Source organism: Rhinoraja longicauda, chromosome 4 (assembly GCF_053455715.1).
Source record: "Rhinoraja longicauda isolate Sanriku21f chromosome 4, sRhiLon1.1, whole genome shotgun sequence".
Classification (NCBI taxonomy): domain Eukaryota; kingdom Metazoa; phylum Chordata; class Chondrichthyes; order Rajiformes; family Arhynchobatidae; genus Rhinoraja; species Rhinoraja longicauda.
Genome location: NC_135956.1, coordinates 74,029,218 through 74,055,787, shown reverse-complemented (window position 1 = coordinate 74,055,787; position 26,570 = coordinate 74,029,218). Strand labels below are relative to the sequence as shown.

The 26,570-nt window shown below is 43.0% G+C and overlaps 1 protein-coding gene across 5 annotated transcripts in view; it reads right to left on the bottom strand.

Moving 5' to 3' along the window:
* The window catches only part of ldlrad4a (low density lipoprotein receptor class A domain containing 4a), a 127,777-nt gene that overhangs the window by 66,967 nt on the left and 34,240 nt on the right, over positions 1–26,570 (bottom strand). For all 5 annotated transcript variants that reach the window (XM_078398074.1, XM_078398072.1, XM_078398075.1 and 2 more), the window contains exons 2-3: positions 23,687–24,093; positions 12,541–12,681 (exon numbers count right to left, since the gene is read on the bottom strand). In XM_078398074.1, the coding sequence (XP_078254200.1) occupies positions 12,541–12,681; positions 23,687–23,726 (181 nt within the window). In that variant the 5' untranslated portion in view covers positions 23,727–24,093. The remainder of the gene's footprint in view (positions 1–12,540; positions 12,682–23,686; positions 24,094–26,570) is intronic.

The following is a 26,570-nucleotide window of genomic DNA, read 5'->3' as shown; positions in this document are numbered from 1 at the left end:
TCAGCGAGTCAGACAGTATAGTTGGAGTGAATGGGCAGAAGGCGTTTTGGGTCGACACCCTTCTTCAGACTGATGGAGTGGGGGGGGGAGGGGGTGGGAAGCCTGGCAAGTGATAGGTAGAGATAGGTGAGGGTGACTGGAAGAGTGGTGCAGTAAATGACAAAGATGAGATGTAAAGAAGAGTCAAAGAGTGTCAGATGTGAAAAGAAGAGGTGTGAAATGTAAAGGCCGGATATGGGTAGGGGATGGGGGTAGGGGAAAGAGGGGGGAATAAAAGGAAATATGGGACACGGGAATGGGAGATAAGGATATAGGATGAAAAAATGGAGTAGGGTGCCTGGGGAGGTTGGAGATGGTGGGCGAAATGGGTGTCTACAAGGTAGGAGGGGGCAGGGGGAAGAGAGGTGGGATAGGGGGATATTACTTGAAATTAGAGAATTCAATATTCATACTGTTGGGTTCTAAGTTATGCAAGCGGAATATGAAGTGCTCTACTACAGGTTTATTCAGACTCTTTTTCTGGAGCTTATGCACCACCCAGTACATCACAATTTTGGTTTTGTGCATGATTGTCAAAAAATTGCGCTTAAAAATCATGGTGAGATCCTAACTGCATCAGAGGAATCCAACAAATAACAGACTACATGGGAACCGTGCAATAATTTTAATCAGTCTGTTTCCATCATGCAGGTAAGATTAAATTTGGCATTTTAATTTCAGGTTTTATAACGAGGCATCTTAAGAACTGAATATTTCGTCAGAAGTGTTAATTACAGAATATCATCAGTCTGGAGACAACATTTAGAGTTAAAGTCAATAATGTTATAATGTGCACATTTTGTTTCTCAGAGCAAAATAAAGCAAAATTTAAAACTAAGGTAACTATTGACCAGTTATATAAAACACCAAACTTTTCCCAATTCTAGGCTAATATATGCATTGATTGGTAGTGGATTAGAGGAGAAAATGTCCTTACATTTCCAATTATCTAAACCAGCTCTCACTGTTATGTCCTGAGAGACCACAGTTTCACTTGCGCAAAGTCTGTCTAGACAGTATTCATGATCATCCATCTGCTTGTACAGCCAGGATGATGACAAACACTATTAGAATTCAAAGACTTTCAGTGTGCAAGTCAGTAATCCTACTCTGAAAATTACTATCATTGTTAAAGCTCTTAAAATAGCATGATCCATTTCATTAACATCTGCACCAGACTACTAAATATTTAATGAACTTTATAAATTTCACCTCCACCCAAGCCACTGCATAAAAAAGCAGAATCCAACCACATTTATTCAGCTGGTTTCCCCATTCTTCAAAACCAGACTCTCATGTTGATAAAATATTAACTATATCTTTAATATCATATAAAATAATTTTATGATGCAAAGTACTTTCATAACCTCAAGACATACCAAAGAATTTCAATGCCAATGACAAAGTTTAACCTAGGCACCAAACAGAAACAGCAGCCAATTGTCAGAGACATACAGCACAGAAAACCCCCCATCGGCCCACCGTATGTATCTATGCCGACCACCGAGTACCTTTCTAAACAAATCCCATTTACCAGCCCTTGTTCCATGGCTCTGTAATGTCGAGATTCAAGTGCTTGTCAAGACAATTCATAAATGTGATCTAAACACAGCAACTGACCTACTCAATCTCCGGAGTAGCAATCTCAATCATGTTTTCAAGTCACAGAAATGTGATTTGAACCAATACATTTGATTCCAGAGCAAATATTCTACAATTATGTCAGGGTTTTTACAGTTGGTTTGAAACAAAGTCATATCATACCAGTTTACCCAGGGCAACCGAGAAATGTTTGGAATAGGAATAGAAGTCCAGTTAACATATCCAGCTTGTTTCACCTACCAGTAATCCAGATCTTAACTATAAAAATTTGCCGTACCCTATATACATCTATATTTATAAAATTCTTGCTAGTCCTGAAGTTCATGACTTTTCAGAACAACATAATGGAGCCTCCCCCACTTGGCTCCATCTGCCCATCAAGCCCTCCTCACCACACATCACTTTCCAGCATCTGCCTTATCCCTGCCCCTCACATAGCTATCTCCCCTTTACTTACGTAGTCCTGAAGCAGGGTCTTAATCCATCCTTTTGCTTTCTCAGATGATGCCTGACCCACCAAGTTCCCCCAGCAGCTTATCTCAGCAGCTGCAGTCTCTTGTGTCTTAACTGTAGCTCCAAAGTAGATCCCATGAGGCAACATTAGCCATATCCTGCCAATATGACTACATTCCTATAATCTCCACTCTGACTCCTAACACTTTGCCAATATCCCAAACAAGTCAACTATTTGCATTCAATGTCTTCAACTACAACCATTTCTTATGAGGAACCTTATCAAATTCCTGCTGTCAATCCATATAAATGCTTTTGCCCAAATTCTCTAACGTGCTACCTCTTCAAAAAATGTGGCCAGTTTCGTTAAGTCTGACTAAGCCTCTTAAACCCCATGCTGCTTCCTTTCAACAGCTAAAATAGTAAAAACTAAAAATGCTGAAAACACTCAGCAGGTAATGCAATATCTGTGGAGAGGGAAGAAATTGGCGGACAGGAAGCAAAGAGTAGGAATAAACGGGTCCTTTTCGGAATGGCAGGCAGTGACTAGTGGAGTACCGCAAGGCTCAGTGCTGGGACCCCAGTTATTTACAGTATATTAATGATTTGGACGAGGGAATTGAATGCAACATCTCTAAGTTTGCGGATGACACGAAGCTGGGTGGCAGTGTTAGCTGCGAGGAGGATGCTAGTAGGCTGCAGAGTGACTTGGATAGATTAGGCGAGTGGGCAAATGCATGGCAGATGCAATATAATGTGGATAAATGTGAGGTTATCCACTTTGGCGGCAAGAACAGGAAAGCAGAGTATTACCTGAATGGTGAACGATTAGGAGAAGGGGAGATGCAACGTGACCTGGGTGTTATGGTGCACCAGTCATTGAAAGCAAGCGTGCAGGTGCAGCAGGCAGTGAAGAAAGCGAATGGTATGTTGGCATTCATAGCAAGAGGATTTGAGTTTAGGAGCAGGGAGGTTCTACTGCAGTTGTACAGGGCCTTGGTGAGTCCGCACCTGGAGTATTGTGTGCAGTTTTGGGCTCCTAATCTGAGGAAAGACGTTCTTGCCTCAGAGGGAGTACAGAGAAGGTTCACTAGATTGATCCCTGGGATGGGGGGACTTTCATATGAAGAAAGTCTGGATAGACTAGGCTTGTACTCGCTGGAATTTAGAAGACTGAGGGGGGATCTTATAGAAACATATAAAATTCTTAAGGGGTTGGAGAGGCTAGATGCGGGAAGATTGTTCCCGATGTTGGGGGAGTCCAGAACCAGGGGTCACAGCTTAAGGATAAGGGGGAAGTCTTTTAGGACCGAGATGAGAAAACATTTCTTCACACAGAGAGTGGTGAGTCTGTGGAATTCTCTGCCACAGAAGGTAGTTGAGGCCAGTTCATTGGCTATATTTAAGAGGGAGTTAGATTTGGCCCTTTTTGCTAAAGGGATCAGGGGGTATGGAGTGAAGGCAGGTACAGGTTACTGAGCGGGATGATCAGCCATGATCATATTGAATGGCGGTGCAGGCTCGAAGGGCCGAATGGCCTACTCCTGCACATATTTTCTATGTTTCTATGTTTTTATGTCAAACCACACAGGAATTAACATTAAATTCAACACTTTCAGATAACCTACCTTTCTGGTTTGAATCAGATATGATGGGATAGTTTAGAGGGATATGGGCCAAATTAGGCTGGTACGGCTAGAGTAGATGGTGCATGTTGGTTGGCCTGGGCAAGTTGGGCCGAAGGTCCTGTTTCCACGTTATATGACTCTATAACAGATGGTCACACTTTTGAGGCTCCTCTACTTTCTCCCTGATGGTATAACCAACATGAGAGCATGGCCAGGGTGGAGTGGGTCTTTGATGATATTGGCTGCCTTTTTTTCCCAACCAGAGCCTCCTCTAGATCCCTTTGATAATTAGTACCTGTGATGAACCAGGCAGTGTCCATCATTCTCTGTAATTTCCTTTGTTCCTGGCATACATGTTGCCAGGCCGTGATACAACCAGTCATTGTGCAATCTACTGTACATCTGCAGATGTTCAATAGAGCATTTGTCAACATTCCAACTCTGCTCAATCTTAAGGAAATAGAGGCTTTGATGTGAAGGCTTTGGCAGAGATATTTGCATCATCATTAACCACAGATGAAGTTCCAAAAGATTGGAGGATGGCTGATGTTGTACTGATATTTAAGAAGGATAACAAGAACTACAGGTCAGTAAGCTGATGTCAATGGTGATAGGCAGGGATTGATTAGGGATAGTCAGCATGGCTTTGTGTGCGTGGGAAATCACATCTCACGAATCTAAAAGTTTTTTGAAGAGGTCACCAGGATTGATGTGGATAGACCAGTAGACATTGTCTATATGGACTTTAGCAAGGCCTTTGGCAAGGTCCCACATAGTAGGCTAGTCTGGAAAGTTAGATCACAAGGTGAGCATGTCATTGACTTATTAACAGTTTGGTAACATAGTATCAAAATGGCAACCACTTCCTCAACGTCAACAAGACAAATGAGCTAGTTACTGACTTCAGGAAGCAGGTGGTGCACAACACACCCCATTCAGCATCAACCGTGTTGAAGTGGAGATGGATGGGTGCTTCAGCTTCTTAGGCGTGAATATCGCCAACAATCCGTCCTGGATCAACCACACTGATGCTACAAACAAGAAGGCACACCTACCTATAACTGTAACACTAAAACGCTGTAACACTATATTCTGCACACTGGCATTTTTCTCTTTGTATTACATGTTAAATGTCTGTAGCTTGATTGTATTCATGTATAATATGATTTGACTGGAAGCACTCAAACATTATTTTTCACTGTATTTTAGTACATGTGACAATAATATACAATTACCAACTGGATTCAAAATTGGCTTAGTGGTAGGTAGGTGTCAATGGATAGTTGTGGAAGGTTATTTTTCTGGTTAAAGGCCTGATGTGCTGCAGTGCTTGGTTTACTGTTTGTTATCTATATTAACGATTTGGATGACAAAGTTGGTGGACAGAGAGCAAGGATATGCAAATTTATAACAGGATCTAGGTCAATTGGGAAAGTGGTCCATCGAATGGCAAATGGAATTTAACTCAGACAAGTGTGAGGTGTTGCACTTTGGTGTTCCAAACCAGGGCAGGACTTACTCAGTACACACAAAATGCTGGAATAACTCAGCGGGTCAGGCAGCATCTCGGGAGAGAAGGAATGGGTGATGTTTCGGGTCAAGGCCCTTCTTCAGACTGGCTTACTCAGTGAATGACTGAGCCCCAGAAAGTGTTGCGGAACAAAGAAATCTAGAAATACAGTGGAATATAGTGGTTCGGGTGGAACGGTGATTAAGGTATTTGACAAATGTCTTGTTGGGACATCATGATACAGTTGTACAAACCATTGGTTATACTACACTTGGAGTACTGTGTGCAGTTCTAGTCGCTCAACTATAGGAAGGATGTCATTAAGTTGGAAAAGGTACAGGAGAGATTCACTAGTTTATTACCTGGACTTGCAGGCTTGAGTTATAGGGAGAGGCCGGATAGGCTGAAATTTTTTCTTGGGAGTATAGGAGGCTAAGAGGGTGACCTAATAAAAGTATTCAAAATCATGAGATGCATAAGATAGATAGATAGCTTTATTTGTCATCCAAATTGGACGAAATTATGTCACCCACAGTCCAACAACAAAAGCATCAAAATAGGCATTAAAATTACACAACCCCAAAAACACACAAAAGAAGAAACATCCATCAAGAAAACATCCATCACAGTGAGTCTCCTCCAGTCCTCTCCTCACTGTGATGGAAGGCCACAATGTCTTTTCCCTTCTCCTGCCGTCCTCTCCCGCAGTCAGGTTGTTGTGGTTGCAGGCCGCGCCGGACGGTCCGCAGCGGGCCGAGCCTAAGGCGAGTCGCAGCCGCTCCCGCAGCCTCCGAAAACGGCCGGCTCCGCCGATGATAAGTCCGATCCGGGGCGGGCGAACACGCTGTCGCTGCCGCTGTTGCTGCACGTCGGGGCGGTCGTGGCTCCCGACATTGAAGCCCCCGCCCAGCAGAGAAAAATCCCGCGGCCTATCTTAGGCCGCGCCGGACGGTGAAATGTCCGCAACCCAAGCCCCGCGATCCGGGGCGGGCGAACACGCTGCCGCTGCCGGAGCTCCCGATGTCGGCATCCACGCGGCCCGAGCCTAAGGCGAGTCGCAGCCGCTCCCGCAGCCTCCGAAGACGGACAGCTCCGCTGATGGTGAGTCCGGTCCCCGGGCTCTGCGAACCAGAGCCCTGGAGGCCGCCAGCTCCAGAAGTTGGGCCGATGGTAGGCCGCAGCAGGAACGGAGACACGACCCAGAACACAAAGGTCGGGTCTCCGTTCGGAAGGGACACATATTACAATTTTACAGTTCCCCCCCTCCCCCCCACATACACACATAGTACACAAACACAAAAACACGACATCACATCGACAATTAAGACACAAAAAAACAACAAAACACAAAGACAAATGGACCTCAGGTAAGCCGCAGCTGCTAGGGCAGCGCCGCCATAACTGAATAAAGTGAACACTCAGTCTTTCAACCAGAGAAGTGGATTCTAACATTACATGTCTTAGGCTTAAGGTGAGAATGGATAAACTTAAGAGGGACCTCAGAAGAACGATTTTCACTCAGAGGGTAGTCCATATCTGGCTTTGTGGAACTTGGGTGAAAAGTAATAAATAAATCAACACAAAATATATTTCTAACTCGTGTTTCTTGGAGCATGCGCAGATGACGTGGCTTCATGTTATGGAAAAATCGCAACAGGCCTCTTTTTCTGAAAAAGCTTTCCCCTCCTCATTCACGAGTCATCTGTATTAAATGTAAATATACCATAGCTGTTTTAAGACACATGTTCATACAGTTGGACTGCTAACTAAATCAGACACATTACTGAATGTCATATGGCCTGGTCTGGAATACATTGTTGAAGCAAACTACTTCGAACACACTCCAGAAACTGTTTATCTTTTAGACATGAGGTAGTCAGCTCATGTCATTCAATGTGAAAATTTCAATCAACTGGGCAGCAAGGTGGCACAGCGGTAGAGTTGCTGCCTTACAGCCCCAGAGACCCGGGTTCGATCCTGACTACAGGTGCTTGTCTGTACGGAGATTGTACCTTCTCCATGAGACATGCGTGGGTTTTCTCTGGGTGCTCTGGTTTCCTCCCGCACTCCAAAGATGTATAGGTTTGTAGGTTAATTGGCTTGGTGTAATTGTAAATTGTTCCTAGTATGTGTAGGATAGTGTTAATGTGCAGGGATCGCTGGTCGGCGGTGATTCGGTGGGCCGAAGGGCCTGTTTCCATATCACCTTTGCGACAAGTATGTATTCCCATTTATGCATTCTTCTACTTCACACTTGCTGCCCTGTGGTCAGCAGGATGAGTGGCATATCTAAATGTCACTGAGAATTTGAGCTCAGCTGTTGCAGCAGCTGGTGCTAGTTCATACCAGTGTGACAACTGTAGTTTTAATAAACAGTCACATTCCATTCTGACTTGAAAATACTTTGTAGGTCCTTTATCATCACTGGGTTGAAATCTGGAACATCCATCCCTTCAGTGTTGAGAGAACACGTCCACGAGAAGGATAGCAGTGTTTCAATGTGATAGTTTAACATTACATTCTTGAGAGCAATTAAGGGTTAAAGCTGAAGTGGTTCTGCACAAAACCAGGTTCCTTGACACACCATGCACGCAGGTAATGGGTAGGAGGAGCTATCTGAGTGATTTTCTTTTTCACCCAGAGAGGCATTGAAATCTGGAATGCATTGCATGAAGTGAAGGCATAGACACACAGCATTTTTAAAGTATCTGCATCACAACGTTGAAGGTTATGGGTCAAGTAAGCCTGAGATGTTGGATCGAAGACCTCACCCTGGATAAAAGGAAAATGGGTGAAAAAGGAAAAATACTCAACCTCCCCCCCACCCTTCTGATTTCTCTTCCCCCCCCCTCCTCCTCCAGTGCACACAACCTTCTCCCACAACTTTCACTGTTCCTTCCCCCTCTTTGCATGCATCTCTCACCCCTCTGTACTCCATTCACACATTTCTTTCTTGTCGCCCCTCGTTATCTCCCCCATCCCCCCACCCTGTCCCCTTCCACCCATATCCCTCCCTCTGACTTTACATTTCACTCCTCTTCCTTCCTTATTTGACACCCTTTTTACTCCATTGCACCTCTAGATTTTGTCATTATCTGCGCCCATTTGCCAATCACCTCTCTGCACCTGTATCCACCTATCACTTACCCAGCTTTGCTCCACCCTAATGTTTATTTTCCAGCTTTCGTACCCACCCCCCCTCAGACTGAAGAAGGGTCACAACCAAAAACAACTATTTGTCCATTTCCCTTCACAGATGCTGCCTGGCCTGCTGAGTTCCTCCAACACTTTGATTTTTGCATCAACTGCTGACAGGAAGAGACTTGGTAAACTGATAAAGAAGGCCAGCTCTGTCCTGGGATGCCCCCTCGACTCAGTGCAGGCGGTGGGAAAGAGGAGGATTATGGCAAAGCTATCATCACTGCTGGACAACGACTCCCACCCCATGCAGGACACGTCAGACTGCACAATCAGCACTGCTCCCAGCAGACCAGTATATAAAGATAATTACTGTTATTTTTTTTTAATGAATGCTTATTTATTTTTGCTATCCACTTTGCTGCTGTAACCCTGCAAATTTCCCCATTGTGGGACGAATAAAGGATTCCAGCATCTGCAGTCTCTTGTGTCTCCAGCCATGTAAAATAGTTTTGAGCTCTGCTTAGGAAACTTAAGAATATTGTAATCTGGATAACATACATTTCCATACTCTGTTTGCAAAGGGAACAAATACCATTTACAAGAGCAGAGACCAGTTTGCAAAAAGTCAATAATTTTTTTTTAAGAAATACCTTTTACTAAAACTAAAATGAGGAAACAACCAGTGCGCTGGATTTTATGGTAAAATTTGGATGGCATTTATTGCCAACACAGCTGTAATAATAAAACTCTACATTTTTTCAAGTGTAATCTAACCAATGATGTAGAAAGACATCTCTATTTGCAACATTCTAGTTGACCTCCTAATTAATGTCTGTACCTGCATGGTAATTTATTATTGTGAAAACAAGAACCCCACCATATCACATCATCTTGCAAAACTTTTCCCACTAACAACCTATCAAAATCCCTTTGCAAACTGTAACTTCCTCACAACTTACTTTCAAATCCATCTTTATATTGCCAATAAATGGCTATAATTCACTTGGCCCTTTTATCCAAATACCCCGTAGTAGTTATTCTTTGCCAACCTGAAAATAACCAATTTATCCTGACACTCTTTCTGTTATTTGTCTATCCATGTTCGTTTATTATCTTAAATACAATGAAGTCTTCCCTTTTGAGGTAATCTTGAGGGGCAATTTTATCAAATGCCTTCTGGAAATACAAATGCACATTATCTACAGGTTCCCCTTTGTCATTCTTCTCATTATATTCTCGAAGGACTCATAAGTTTGCCACATAAACGATACAATAATACTGTATCATGATTTTCTGAATATCCTGCTGATGCTTCTTAAAAAAAGATACCCGCATGTTCAAATGACCGCAAACAGGCTAGCTAGATAATTGTTCCCTGCTTTCTGTCTCTCTCCTTTCTTGAACGGAGATATTCATGTATGGTTTTACAATCTAATTTGTCCTTAGCAGAATCGGGGGGGGGTTTAGAAGATCAATACTAACTCAGATAGGACAGCAGCTCAGAGGCAGCACAGTTGTTCAAGTAGTAGAAATGCTAACCCACGGCGCCAGAAACCCAAGTTTTCAATTTTTAATTGCTCATCTTCTCCAGGACCAGATTTTACCTGAGTTTTTCACTTCTTCTTAATATGATTGTGCTGTCTTAATGTTTCTAGCAAGCTCATTCTCAATTAATTTTTTCTCTTCAGCTTTTGTTAGTCATCGTTTGCTCGCTTGTAAAATTTTCCCAGTCTTCTGACCTCCCACTAATCTTCAGGAGATCATATTACCTTCTTTTCAAGTAGGTATCACTCCTAACTTCCAGAATCAGCAACGGTTCTTTCATCCTCGAGAACATTAGTTTCAGACTCGAGTTTATCATTTACAAGTTGGATATAAAGCCAGACTGTGTTATGCTTGCTCTTCTCCAAATAAACCTTGACAAGACTTTTAATTAATCCTCACCAGATGTGACCAGATTGAAAATAGCCTGCTCCCTGGTTTCACAACAGCTCATGCTCAGAAAGGCCTAGACACACCATATGAATTTGTCCTCAAGATTACCTTTGCCAATTTTGTTTGGAAGATGAAAGTCACCAGAATTTATTTTCATACTTTCCTTTTGTAAGATCCCATTATTTCTTGATTTAAGATCTGTCTTAACGTTGGTGCGGCTATTGTTAGCATACCAATATATATATATACTGTCAAGGCCTACTGGATCTCCCAGTTGCTAACCATTTTAACTCCCCTTCCCATTCCCACACTGACCTGGGCCTCTTCCATTGCCAGAGTGAGGCCACACGCAACATAGTTTGCATTGGGTAGTTTACATTTGAGTTCTCCAAATTTAGATAACTCCTACTCTTTCTCCCCAAACCCCCCCCCCCACCTGGTCTCCCTCTCCTCCCCTGTACCTCACATGGATTCCAACCTATTTCCCCTCTATTCACCCCACCCTACCTTACCTGCCAATCTCCTTCCTCTGGCCTTACAATCCGCAACTCTTCAAACCAGTCTCACGCCTTCTTTCCTTTCGTATCTCTGGCCTTTCACGCATTGTCCTGCCTCTCACCTTTTCCAGCTTTCTTTCCCCCCCCCCCCCCCTGAAGAAGGGTCTCAACCTGAAACGTCACGTGTCCATGTTTTCCAGGGATGCTGCCTGACCCACTGAGTTACTCCAGCACTTTGTGTCCTTCTATTTATACTCTCGCCAGTCACTTTTCTTCCTCCTATTTATCCAAGGTCATTTCTTACTACTGATCTCACCCTTTATTAGTTACCCCATCTTCTTCTAGCTTCTGCCTATCCTTCCAAAACGTTATCTGCCCAAGAACATTTAGCTTCCAACCTTGGCACCTGGCAATCATATCTTTCTAATGGCTATTAAATTATTCTCATTTATTTGTCTTTGTGCCAATAAATTGATCAGTTTATGGAAAATCCTGTATTCAGATAAAGAGCCTTTAGTTTTGTCTTCTTACCACCTTACTCTACTTTACTTCACATGCACTGTAATGTTAGTACAGTGGCCATTCCTTTCACACTCTGGCTATCATTGCTCATTTCGCGACCCATGTATGCCCTTCTTTAACTTTCTAAATTTCTTCTCAATAGAACTCTCCTCCAATATCTAAATTAAAGCACTGAATGTAGCCCTAGTTGTTTCATTCATCAAGACACTGGTCCAAGGCCAGTCCAAGCAAGGCCCTTCTCCAAAGAAAGCGCAACAGTTGCCAGTGAGATGTGAAAGGGGAAAGACTGAACAGTTACTTGAGGAACAACCTTTTTCACAGAGTGGTACATATATGAAACAGGAAGTGCAATAGGAAGTGGTTTAGGCACGTATAATAATAAAATTTAAAGACACTTAGACAGATACAGGTGTGATGGGGTTCCGTTCCGAGAAACCCATCGGAAACCGAAAGTATTGTAAGTCAAAATGCATTGTAATACACGCGATCACATGGCCGGAAGCGAGCGGCGGCTCGCTAAGGGTCGCTGCCATTTGCACCATCGCAAAGTCGAAACATCGCAAGTCGAAACATCGTAAGCCGGGGAGCACCTGTACATGGATAGGGAAGGTTAAGAGGAATATGGGTCAAATGAAGGCAAATGGGACTAGCCTAAATGGATATTTTGGTCAGCATAGATGAGTTGGGTTCAAGGGTCATTTCTGTGCTGAAAGACCTCATGTCTAAGTGCATTATGACTTAAACTCGATTCCGACCAAATCAAACTTTGAGCTCAACATTCTGACCTTATTGAACATGTGCAGTTCACGTGTGATGGAGATAATAATCCAGAAGTTATCACCTGTGGGATTCAACTTTGTCCCTCAGCGGAAACTCGTACTTCATCTACTTGCATCACACTTACACTACAAGGTACACAACAACCGGATATTTACTCCCCTCACAAAATTCCTCTCCAGACATTAGATATTCTGAACACTGGCAGTGGACAGACATGCAATACTTTGTAATCCATACACATAGCTGTAGAGAACAGTATCAGTGAAAAAAAGATTTTCCAGGTTCAACTGCAAGGTATTTTTTATTTGCTAAAACGGAAAATTTCAAGCTCCATTCATCCTCATATCAATGACAAGAAATACAAAAAGAATCGTAGTTCTCCGACTATTCATGGCAATATAAAATATAAACAGGAGCCAAATTCAACACTTACAGTTAAAAATTGTTGGAGGTGGGTGTTCAGTTACTAGCAAGCAGTTTTCTTCTTCACTATTATCGCCACAGTCATTTAGTTGGTTGCAAATCAAGTTTCCAAATTTCAAACAGTTGCCATTGTTGCAGTGGAATTTGCACTCTGCAAAAGAGCATATTATTTGCTTTTAAGGATCTTCAAATTAAGTCAGAAAGAACTTACTAAATTAACGTTCATAGACAACTCCCAGTAAACATTTGCAATCCCAAACCCCATGCACATACCCTCAGCCATGTCCAGCAGCAAATGTCAAGTTCCCCAATAGGTATTTCCCAAAACCTAGTTCTGGAAATTACCATTTGACAGTTGCTGCATTGAGCAGTGCTGAATGAGAGGACACTGCTTCTGCATGATCCTCCTTTTTTTAAAAAACAATATTGTTTTAAACAATAACATAAGTTATGTTGATGCTGCCTGCCCAGGAGCACACATTGAATCAGCCAGGGGCAAGTTCGTCACTAGAGGAAGCTGCAAGTTATCAGATCATTCGTTTGTTTCATGTCCTTTTGAAACTGTTAAGACTACTGGCTTGCAACCACTCCTACCCCAGCCTCATCTATTTCTCAACTATGTAGATTGGGGCCAAATGTTACGTGCAGTTGAAGAGCTTTGGCCTCATCCAAATCCAAGATGATTAAGCACAGCATTAATGAGGGCATGGATATCAGTAAAGTTTATACCTTCCTGCTTACTCTTGCCCTTCAGTGTTCCTTGTTCACTTTGCTACTACAGAATTATGGTATATGCAAGAGGTACAATTGCAGCACTCACAATTTGACATCTGGTACGTTACTTGGGTTAGTTTTACATTGAGATTCATTTAATTTGAAGTACGTTTTACCACCATTTGAGACATTTCTGCAGGAAACCTGTTTACGTCCTCGCTTGTAGTATGCACAAGTTGACAATTGACAACATCTCATTCATCTTTCCAGATTAACCTAGGCATTAATTGTCTGGCACTTATTTGGATCTTACAATGTGTTTGACTTTTGACTCCTACCTATTATTCGTGCTGTCTGCAGGCCAGACAAGGTCAGTTAATAACATAAGTGTACGAAGGAACTGCAGATACTGGTTTACACTGAACATAGACACAAAATGCTGGAGTAACTCAGGCAGCATCTCTGGAGAGAAGGAATGGGTGACGTTTTGAGTCGAGACCCTTCTTCAGACTGAGAGTCAGGGGACAAGGAGTCTAGAGATATGGAGGGGTAAAGTGTGAAAATGGCAGATCAAAGCAGACAATGTTAAGGAAATGTAGAATGGTTCATTGTTAGCTGAGGGAAGATGACAAGGAGGCATACAATCAGTAAAATTAATCAGAAGGACCGTTTAAATTAGTCGGAGAACTCGAGGGGAGAGAAGGAGAGAGAAGGAAAGTAAGGGTTACTTGAAGTTAGAGAAATCAATATTTATACAGTTATATCGCTGGGATGTAAGTAGGCCTAGCCAGACTGAGCAAAGGTGTTCAGCAAAACAATCGCCGAGCCTGCTCTTGGTCTCGCCGATATATTGGAGTCCACACCTGGAACAGCGGATACAGTAGATGAGGTTGGAGGAGCTGCAAGTGAACCTGAAAGGACTGCCGGGGTCCTTGGACGGTGTCGAGGGAGGAGAGATAGGGGTAGGTGTTGTATTTCCTGCAGTTGTAGTTGCAGGGGAAAGAACCTGGGGAGGGGATGGTTCGGGTGGGAAGTGATGAGTTAACCAGGGAGTTGCAGAGGGAACGTTCACAGCGGAAAGGGGTGGTGATAGGAAGATGTGACTAGTGGTGGTTCCTGTTGGAGGTGGCGAAAATGTCCGAGGATTATGTGCTGCACGCGAGGGCTGATGGGCTGAAAGGTAAGGACTAGGGGGACTCCGTCCCTGCTGCGACTGGGGAGAGGGGGAGCAAGAGCGGAGTTGCGTGATATCGAGGAGACCCGTGTGCGGGCCTCATCTGTGATGGAAGACGGGAACGCCCGTTACCTAAAGAATGAGGACATCTCGGACATCCTAGTATGGAACACCTCATCTTAGGCGCCAATGCGGCATAGACGGAATAATTGGGAGTAGGGGATAGTCTTTGCAGGAGGCAGTGTGGGAAGATGTGTTGTCGCGATGGCAGTGGGAGTTAGTAGGCTTATAATAGATGTCCGTCAATAGTCCATCTCCTGTGATGTAGATGGCGAGATCAAGAAACAGAAGGAAGATGTCGGAGATGGTCCAAGTGAATTTGAGTGCAGGGTGGAAATTGGTAGTGAAGTTAATGAAGTCCGTGAGTTCTGCGTGGGTGCAGAGGTAGACCCAATGCAGTTGTCAGTCGTATGTTAGTAACATAATTATCTCAGAACCTAAAAAACACATATGATATAATCTGAAATAAAAACATAAAAGTTGGAACTATGCAGCAGGTCAGGCAACACATATGTAGAAAGAAATAGTGTTAATGTTTTAGGTTGAAGAATTTTCTCAGATTCGGGAAGATGTAGAAAATATATATGTTTTAAGCTGCAGAGAAAAGATCGACAAGTGGCGCCGGGAGTGGGTACAAAGGGAATCTCCCAGTAGACATCAATCCGCATCACTAAGATCTCTTGCTCTTCCCCCTATCAGACATTCCCTTCACCTCCATCTCAATTATAACTAAAATCCAAAGTTCTGATGAAAGCTTGTCAACTTGAAACATTACTTTGAGTTCTCCCTCCGCATAATGTGCAGCTCTGGTTGACCCATTACATTGTGGGTTGTAGGAAAGAACAACAGATACTGGTTTAAATCGAGGAAGACACAAAATGCTGGAGTAACTCAGCGGGACAGGCAGCATCTCTGGAGAGAAGGAATGGGTGACGTTTCAGGTCGAAACCCTTCTTCAGACTGATGTCAAGGGAGTGGGCGGGTCAGAGATAGAATGTAGTCGGAGACAGTAAGACTGGTGCGAGAAATGGGAAGGGGGAGGGGATGGAGAGGGAGGGAAAGCAAGGGCTACTTGAAGTTAGTGAAGTCAATGTTCATACCACTGGGGTGTAAGCTACCCAAGCAAAATATGAGGTGCTGTTCCTCCAGTTTGCGCTGGGCCTCACTATGACAATGGAGGAAGCCCAGGACAGAAAAGTCAGATTGGGAATGGGAGGGCTAGTTAAAGTGCTGAGCAACCGGGAGATCGGATAGATTAAGGCGGACTGAGCAGAGGTGTTCGGTGAAACGATCGCCGAGCCTGCGATTGGTCTCGCCAATATACAGGAGTTGACACCTGGAACAGCGGACACTGTCGATGAGGTTGGAGGAGGTGCCAGTGAACCTCTGCCACACCTGAAAAGACTGGATGTAGTCGAGGGGTGAGGTAAAGGGACAGATAGATGTTGCATCTCCTGCGTTTGCAGGGGAAAGTACCTGGGGAGGGGAACGGTCTCTGCCGAAAGCAGAAACGGGTGAAGATGGGAAGATGTGGCCAGTAGTGGGATCCCGTTGGAGGTGGCGAAAATGTTGAAGAATTATATGCCGTATGCGATGGCTGATGAGGTAGAAGATGAGGACAAGGGGGACTCTGTCCTTGTTACAAATGGGTGGAGGGGGAGCAAGAGCAGAGCTGCGGGATATCGAGGAGACCCGAGTGAGAGCCTCACCCAAAATCGAAGAGGGGAATCCCCGTTCCCTAAAGAATGAGGACATCTCCAATGACCTGGTATGGAAAACCACATCCTGTGCGTAGATGCGGCGTCGACGGGAGAAACTGGGAGTAGGGGATGGAGTCTTTACAGGAAGCAGGGTGGGAAGAAGTGTAGTCTAGATAGCAAAGGGAGTCAGTGGGTTTGTAATAGAATGTGATGGAGACGGTGAGATCTAAAAACGGTAGGGAGATGTCGGAGATGGTCCAAGAGTATTTGAGTGCAAGATGGAAATTTGTCGTGAAGTTGATGAAGTCAGTGAGTTCTGCATGGGTGCAGGAGGTAGCACCGATGCAGTCATCAATGTAGCGGAGGTAGAGTTCGGGGATAGGGCCAGTGTATGTCTGGAACAGTGATTGTTTGCGCTTTCCCTCTCTCTCCATCCTCTCCCCCTTCCCAGTTCTCCCATCAGTCTTAGTCTCCGACAACATTCTATCTCTGTCCCTCCCACTCCCCTGACATCAGTCTGAAGAAGTGTCTCAACCCGAAACATTGCCCATTCCTTCTCTCCAGAGATGCAGCCTGTCCCGGTGAGTTACTCCAGCATTTTGTGTCTACATTGTGGGTAGTTCCAGCTTCTCCATTACAAAAAGTATGTGTGGGATTTGCAGTCTGCAGGAAACGTTTACCAAAAGGCGGCATGGATTAGAGGGTATTAGCTCTATGGAAAGGTCGGGAAAAATTGGCAACCTCTGGAGTGTCAGAAACTGAGGAATAACCTGATAGGAATGCGAGAGTTTCCTCGACAGGACCTATTGTGAGGCTGTCACGCCAAGGGTCCAGGTCGAGCGAAGGTGGGAGACTGTTTCAGGGGGGAGTGGACGAGGACTACAGGAGACCCCAGTGGCTGTGCCTATTGCAAATAGGTATACCCTCTTGGGAACTGTCGGGGCAGAAGACGTTTCCAGTCCGAGTGGCGGACCTGTTGGCAAGGATACTCGACAGGGGAGACCGAAGTCAGGAAGAGCCGTAGTGGTCGGTGACTCCATCGTCCGAGGGACGGACAGAAGATTCTGTGGCAGCAGGAGGGACTTGAGGATGGTCTGTTGCCTCCCTGGTGCCAGGGTTCAACACATCACGGACCGGCTTCAGAAAATCCTAGTGAGGGAAGGCGATCAACCTGAAGTCGTTGTGCACGTGGGCACGAATGACGTCGGGCGGAAGAGGAAGGAGGTGCTACAGCGGGAGTTTAGAGAGTTGGGAAAAACACTGAGAAGTAGGACGTCGAAGGTGGTTATCTCTGGACTGCTACCGGTACCTCGTGCTGGTGAGGCCAGGAACAGAGAGATAGAGGGTATGAATTTATGGCTGAGGGGCTGGTGCAGAGAGCAGGGATTTAGATTTCTGGACCACTGGGATCTCTTCTGGGCTAGGGGTGACTTGTACAAAAGGGACGGGTTACATCTTAACAGCAGGGGGACAAACATTCTGGCAGGCAGGTTTGCTAGTGTGACACCTGTGGCTTTAAACTAAGTAGTGGGGGGGAGGGGTTAACAAATTGTGAATATGAAGATGAGGTAAAAGGGAATACAGGAGATATTGCAAAAGACTCTCGGAAGAATGGGAACAGAAGTTCTAGAGGGGAAAAGAAATTAAGGGCAGGGCCAATTGTGACCGATGTGAGAGGGGAGGTAAATACAGAAGTTAAAGTGTTGTAATTAAATGCGCAGGGGAATTTATTATGGGGAACAAAGAAATGGCAGACGAGTTAAACCATTACTTTGGATCTGTCTTCACTGAGGAAGATACACACAATCTCCCAAATGTTCTAGGGGCCGGAGAACCTAGGGTGATGGAGGAACTGAAGGAAATCCACATTAGGCAGGAAATGGTTTTGGGTAGACTGATGGGACTGAAGGCTGATAAATCCCCAGGGCCTGATGGTCTGCATCCCAGGGTACTTAAGGAGGTGGCTCTAGAAATAGTGGAAGCATTGGAGATCATTTTTCAATGTTCTATAGATTCAGGATCAGTTCCTGTGGATTGGAGGATAGCAAATGTTATCCCACTTTTTAAGAAAGGAGGGAGAGAGAAAACGGGTAATTATAGACCAGTTAGTCTGACATCAGTGGTGGGGAAGATGCTGGAGTCAATTATAAAAGACGAAATTGCTGAGCATTTGGATAGCAGTAACAGGATCATTCCGAGTCAGCATGGATTTACGAAGGGGAAATCATGCTTGACAAATCTACTGGAATTTTTTGAGGATGTAACTAGGAAAATTGACAGGGGAGAGTCAGTGGATGTGGTGTACCTCGACTTTCAGAAAGCCTTCGACAAGGTCTTAATGACTTAGACGAAGGGATTAAAAGTACCATTAGCAAATTTGCAGATGATACTAAGCTGGGGGGTAGTGTGAATTGTGAGGAAGATGCAATAAGGCTGCAGGGTGACTTGGACAGGTTGTGTGAGTGGGCGGATACATGGCAGATGCAGTTTAATGTAGATAAGTGTGAGGTTATTCACTTTGGAAGTAAGAATAGAAAGGCAGATTATTATCTGAATGGTATCAAGTTAGGAGGAGGGGGAGTTCAACGAGATCTGGGTGTCCTAGTGCATCAGTCAATGAAAGGAAGCATGCAGGTACAGCAGGCAGTGAAGAAAGCCAATGGAATGTTGGCCTTCGTAACAAGAGGAGTTGAGTATAGGAGCAAAGAGGTCCTTCTACAGTTGTACCGGGCCCTGGTAAGACCGCACCTGGAGTACTGTGTGCAGTTTTGGTCTCCAAATTTGAGGAAGGATATTCTTGCTATGGAGGGCGTGCAGCGTAGGTTCATTAGGTTAATTCCCGGAATGGCGGGACTGTCGTATGTTGAAAGGCTGGAGCGATTGGGCTTGTATACACTGGAATTTAGAAGGATGAGGGGGGATCTTATTGAAACATATAAGATAATTAGGGGATTGGACACATTAGAGGCAGGAAACATGTTCCCAATGTTGGGGGAGTCCAGAACAAGGGGCCACAGTTTAAGAATAAGGGGTAGGCCATTTAGAACGGAGATGAGGAAGAACTTTTTCAGTCAGAGAGTGGTGAAGGTGTGGAATTCTCTGCCTCAGAAGGCAGTGGAGGCCAGTTCGTTGGATGCTTTCAAGAGAGAGCTGGATAGAGCTCTTAAGGATAGCGGAGTGAGGGGGTATGGGGAGAAGGCAGGAACGGGGTACTGATTGAGAGTGATCAGTCATGATCGCATTGAATGGCGGTGCTGGCTCGAAGGGCTGAATGGCCTACTCCTGCACCTATTGTCTATTGTCTATTGAAAAGCATAGCTTGTCAGAATCTTTCTCCCAACATGGAAATGTCAAAAATTAGACGGCAGAGCTGCCAGATTAGCGGGGGACGTTTAAAAGAATTGTGCAGAGCAAATGTTATTTTTGTAAACACAAGGAGTGGTAGGTACCTGGAAAGTGCTGCCCGGAGTTGTGGTGGAATTAGATATAGTAGTGAATAAGAGGCTTTTAGATAAGCATATGAAAATATGCAGGGTAGGGAGTGATATGGATCACATGGAGAAAGGATTAATTTAATCTGACAACATTTTGGGCTGACATCATGGGCCAATGTTCTACTATCCAAACCCTCACCTGAGGAACAGGAATAACGATCGCTTGAAAAGGCTGGAGCAGAGATAACCAACATAGCTTTGTCAAACAATCTTGTCAAACAATCTGATTGAAAATTTTGAGGAATGTTTTGAGGGGATCTGTGCAGTAGGTGGGTAGTTTACATGAACTTCAGTAACAAACCTTTGTCATGGTGCTACATGGGACACTGGTCCAAAAAGTTCGAGCTCAAGGAATCCTGGGAAACTTGGTAAAATGGATCCAAAATTGATTTGGCAATAGAGGGTGATGGAAGGTTTCCAGTGATAGTCATCAATGTCGTGGGCCGAACGGCCTATTTGCATTTTCATATGACTATGAAATCATGTACCTCTAAAGACACGTCTCAGCAAAGGCATACTTGGATGATGAAATGCACCATCACCTTTAATTCACCAACACAGTCTTTGATTGAATGAAGTAAAGAGCATTTGGAAAATCAAGGCCTCAGACCTTGCCGCAAAACATGGTTTACTATGCAGCTCTAATCCCTTTATGCTTCTGAGAACTGGGTTACCTACAACAGGCATAGCAAGCCATTGGAAAGATATAACCATCAATCTCTGTTCAAAATCCTCCAAATTCACCAGAAGATTAAGCAAACTAACAGCAGTTTCGACTCCCAGACTGCACTCTCAGCATTGTTACACTCAGTTAGTTCGGTGAACAGGCCACAACTGTTCATACGGGGGGGGGGGGGGGGGGGGGGAGCAGAAGAAAAGATTCAAGTATGTACTAATTTCTTTGAAACTGTAAGAGATTATACATTTTCAGAACATAACTGGAATCGTAAAATAAGATGTGATTGTAGTGTTCTAAAAGAAGCACATCATGAAAATTCATCCAACTAAAACCAGCACAAACCACAAAAACAAAATGATAGTAGTGAATGCGGTAGCCCATTCATGCAAGTATTTCACTGATTAATTACATTTAGAGAAATAAACACCCAATCAATAAATTTATAGAGCAGCAGGGAACAACAAATTGATAATGGAGAAATAAGCACTATAAAATTGAAAACAACAAGTACACCAAATCAATCACAAGGCACCAACCAATTAACAAGTTAATAATTATATGTGAATTAATAAAAACCTGAATGTCTCGCACAATAAATCAATATAAATTTCACAAAAGATAATGGGGTAGCAGACACCCAGGAGTCAATAATAGTAGTGCAGTAGGCATCAGTGAATCAATAAATCAAAACGAATGGCGCTGTGGGCTTACTAAGAATTTAATAGATGAATATCTTTGTGGAGCAGCTTACACTCTAGGTGCAATAATGGAACAGTGGTACACCATAGAAATTAGTGAAGCAACAGGAACCGAAAATTAATACACAAATGGGGCCAGAGGCATTAAGAATTGTTAAAAATCATGGAGCAACATTAAAAGTTTGGACGATGTGGCCACTAGGTTGCTGTGAGAAAATTGAATTGCTGAGCATACGAGGAAAGTATTGGCAAATGTCTGCAATGCTCGGCATTGTATCACACCATGCAGTAAACAAACCAAATTAATGAACGTGAAATAGGGCACACAAATTAATTTATATTTATTTATTGTAAGAGTTTCTTTCTTTAATAATTGAACATATATTTTCTTTATCAAACTTTTCCTTTCAGGTCAATGAGCTTTCAAATTTTTTTTTTAGAGATACAACATGGAAACAGGCCCTTTGGCCCACTGTCTGAGAGGAAATCGGAGCATCTGTAGACAACCCACGTGGTCACAGGGAGACCGTACAAACTCAGTACAGATACCATCCGCAGCTAGGACCAAACCCGGATCTCTGGCGCTGTAAGGCAGCAACTCTACCTCTGTGCCACCCAGCCTTTTATTAAAATGTATTAAAATTGGTGTAAGTCTTTAGACTTTAGAGATACAGCAGGGATACCGGCCCTTCAACCCACTGCGCTGACCAGCAAATACCCCGTAAACTAACACTATCCTACACACTAAAAACAATTTACAATTTTACTGAAGCCAATTAACCTACAAACCTGCACACCCTTGGAATGTGGAAGGAAACTGGAGCACCCGGAGGAAACCTACGCAGTCACAGGGAGAACGTGCAAACTTCGCACAGACAGCACCCATAGACAAGATCAGACCCGACTCTATCGCTGCACCACTGTGCTGCCCGTGCTGGCTTGTTCAGAAAAATTACTTCCATCACTTCCTCAAGGAGGATTCAAGGGGTTCAAGGGTCCTCACTGCCCCAGGTCACCAAGCCAATCCCGTCTCGGCACCAAATCATTTTGCAAACTCTACGCTCCCACTTAACATTATACAGCATGGAAACATGCCATTCTGCCTAATTCGTCCTTGCCGACCAAGATACCTCATCTACATTAGTCCCACCTGCCTGTGGTCGGCCCATATCCCTCCAAACCCTTCCTATCCCTATACCTGTCCAAGTATCTTTGAAATGTTGTGATAGCACCTGCCTGAATCACCTCCTCTGGCAGCTCGTTCCATATCCCCACCACCAGGGTGTAGAGAAGATTTATGAATCGATGGCCTGAGCCAAAGGGAGAGGTTGAGCAGGCTAGGACTATATTCCTTGAAGTGCAGGAGGATGAGGTGTGATATTATAGAGGTGTACAAAATCATGAGAGGAATAGATGGGGCAGATGCACAGAGTCTCTTGCCCAGAGTAGGGGAATAGAGAACCGGAGGACATAGGTTTAAGGTGAAGGGGGAAAGATTTTATGGGAACCTGAGGGGCAACTTTTTCACACAAAGCATGATGGGTGTATGGAACAAACTGCTGGAGGAGGCAGTCATTGACAAGAAAATGCTCAGTTTCTTATCCACAGATACTGCCCAATCCTCTGAGACTTTATAGCTTTTCTGTTTTATATCAAATTTCTGATGCTAAGTTTTATAGGAATTCCTTATTTTCAAGTACTGCAACAACTATGTCTCAGCATATATTTTATTAATAACCTGTGAAGTTTGTGATGCAGATATGACCACTTGAATTTAATATCAGAAAGATTCAGAATATTATTTGCCATATTTTGTAGTATTGGAGGAATTGCAACCCATAAATATGTGGATCAATAACATCAGAATTCCAAGAACTAACATTTTCCTTAGTTGAACATTATAGACTGTAGAAGTTAATAAGCAGTCAATTCATTAATAAAGCTGATAATAATCAGCAGTTTTGTTGAATAAATGTTTATGTCTTCACTGACTAAGTTATAGGCCGTGTTTTATCCAACAATCGAAGTTGAGAAACAGCTCGTTCAGCCCATCTCTTTCGCCAGCACTTATAGTCCATGAGGTTTCTCATGTAGCCCAATAAATGGGAAAGCAAATGGGTATATACTTAATGAAAAGAGAGCTAGCTGTCATAAGAAATGTTATCGTGTTCCTTTATTTCAATGTTCTGCACTCATAAAAAGATTTCAAATGTTCATAGTACACCAAAGGAGTTTGTCATTCATCCCAGCATATTTTGATTAGTTCTTTCAAAGAGTTATTCAATTAGTCTAACTAAGCAGCTTTTTCTTTTTTGTCCCTTTAAATGTTTGCTTTTAAAGTAATATTTAATATAAGAGTAAGATAACTCCAGACAAACCTTTGAGTTATAAATATATTTCATTTTGTTCTTGTTAATTTGACAATTTGTTTAATCCAAGTTGTCTGGTCACCATCCATTTGTTAGCTTCTTATGGACTACTCGGATTCAAAGTGACTTAAATTCAAAATGCAATCTAAAGACAATGAAGTCTCTCAATTTTTAAATAATTTCTTGTCCAGAAGTTACATAGAAAGACATTGTTTAGGGATCTCTCAATGGGAAACTCTCCTATTGTGAATCTAGTATAAATACATACCATTTAATGCATTTGTAGCTTGAAAACCAGCTTCCTGCATACTGTTTTTCAAGCAATGCTTGCAATTCCAAATTCAACCTGCCCTTACTGGGCCAAACTGAGCAGGAAGCAGCCAGGACACCTCCACTTCAGGTCTTGACAATCCATTTCTAAATATATTCTGTGTCATCTGCAAACAATCTTTGGAAGCAAGTGTACAAATAAACGTTTGATGATCCAAACCGATAAATATGTAAGTGGACAATTATCCACTAAACCACAAGAATGTTGCCGTTGTCAATTTGAAAGTCACAGTGGTAAAAAGAGCCATTCCAATCGATGTTTTCAAGAAGTTATCAACATTGTCTTCTTCAAGATTTGGTGACAAGCATGTTCCATTCCTGTCCTTTGTGGCTTTTGGCAATTTCCTGAAAAATTAAAAAAAATGTAATTACCTATGGACATAAAAATTTATTTTGAGACAGTTATATTACAAAGCCCCCCCCCCCCCCCCCCAAAAGGTAAATGCAAATCCCAGAGGCCATAATTCAGTTACTTTGCAGTACCAGCTAAATAATGTTATACTCACGAAAATGTGACCAGTGCTTAATATTCAATATTAAATTAATCATGTACAGCATGTACTATTTGAGTGGTTTTGGTGAGAAATGTAAATCCACATTGTTTAGTGACATAAACAGTGCTTCAATTTATCAACCAAATTTCAACACTTAGAACTTTGAAATGAATGGCTTCTGCCATAGGAAATTCGAATCTTAAAATAGAACGCAGAGAAAAAAATGTCTCTTAACATCAGAAGCTGGAAAAAGAGAGTGAAAGGTGCATTCCAATGCCAACACAATTATATTCAGGATCTATATCTTATATGCCCAATAATTTTGTGGTGAAGAATTTAATGAGAATATTGAAATTGTTTCAGAAAATTCAATGAGAAATAATTCAGTCAAATTATTAAGCTTGGAACAAACTAATTACTCCAATTAAACTTTCACAAGTCCTGTTCAGTTCCAGGAGTTTTTTAATAGCCTGCTTGAAATAGTTGAGAAGTCAACACAAATCCTACATAATCACAGATTCTCATATGCATTCAGTGAGATGCAAATTATCAGAAAAACTTCCATTGCTGCCATAACTCTGAAATGATTTCCATCATGAATTATCAGTAAAGACTAGTCATCGACTGCAATATAAAAGCTGCTGATCAGAAATGCCACAAAATTCATTTTCCCAAAGTTGAAATACAACGGTAGCGCAGCGGTAGAGTTGCTGCTTTCCAGCGAATGCAGCGCCGGAGACTCAGGTTCGATCCTGACTACGGGTGCTGCACTGTAAGGAGTTTGTACGTTCTCCCCGTGACCTGCGTGGGTTTTCTCCGAGATCTTCGGTTTCCTCCCACACTCCAAAGACGTACAGGTATGTAGGTTAATTGGCTGGGTAAATGTAAAAATTGTCCCTAGTGGGTGTAGGATAGTGTTAATGTACGGGGATCACTGGGCGGCACGGACTTGGAGGGCCGAAAAGGCCTGTTTCCGGCTGTAGATATATGATATGATATGATATTTTGTCAATTATTTTTAATTATCACAGCAACAGTTGAAGACCATAAGAAGTGTGTCATGAGTGTTACTGATAGTGCACGATTTCTTTTCGACAAATAAATCTTACAAGCTTTCATGAATGCTAGTTTTTTTGCATCCCACCCAATTACTTTAATTACAGGAGATTAATTTATGAACAATGCAAATTTTGTAAGACAGATGAATTGCAAAACAAGCCCACAATGTTTAAAAAAATGTTATTTCTTTTCTAGTTGGATTCTCATCATGGAAAGCATTTCTTTGTCATTTCTCTAGTTTCATTCATCTTCCCAGAGCAATTTACCACATGTAACATTATGGTGCAGTACAAACCCATCACATTTTAAAGTTTAAATCTATCTTCTAGGGAGGGATGGGGGGAGGGGGGAGGGAGATAAGGGTTGTTGAGGCGGATGGAATGGGGGGAGGGGAAAGGGGGGCAGAGGGGACGAGGGAGGGGGAGGTGAGGGTGCTGCACCAATGCAAGAGTGGTTTGGTCCCAACGGGTACACTTGATTTAGTTTATATTAAATTTGTCAGAATCTCACTTAAAACAACTCAATTACTTCTACTACTATATTTACTACAACAACCTAAAATGTCAAAAAACCTAAACTGACAGCTACAGTTTATCTTAAATTCATATTCGACATTTGAGACAAGTTGCCTTAAAATCCACTGATAATATAATAAAAACTGAAATTAAAGTAATGAAGAGGCCAAGTTACAAAATGGATTGAAGAAATTTATACCACAACTAAAGTTTGGAATAATTTAAAATAATAGACAATAGGTGCAGGGGTAGGCCATTCGGCCCTTCGAGCCAGCACTGCCATTCACCGTGATCATGACTGATCATCCACAATCTACCCCGTTCCTGCCTTCTCACCATATCCCTTGACCCTGCTATCATTAAGAGCTCTATCTATCTCTCTCTTGAAAGCATCCAGAGTATTGGCCTCCACTGCCTTCTGAGGCAGAAAATTCCACAGCTTCACAACTCTCTTAGTGAAAAAGATTTTCCTCATCTCCGTTCTAAATGGCCTACCCCTTATTCTTAAACTGTGGCCCCTGGTTCGGGACTCCCCCACCATTGGGAACATGTTTCATGCCTCTAGCGTGTCCAAACCCTTAATAATCTTATATGTTTCAATAAGATTCTCTCTCATCCTTCTAAATTCCAGAGTATACAAGCCCAGTCGCTCCAGTCTTTCAATGTACGACTGTCCCGCCATTCCAGGAATTAACCTCAAGAACCTACGCTGCACTCCCTCAATAGCAAGAATGTCCTTCCTCAAATTTGGAGA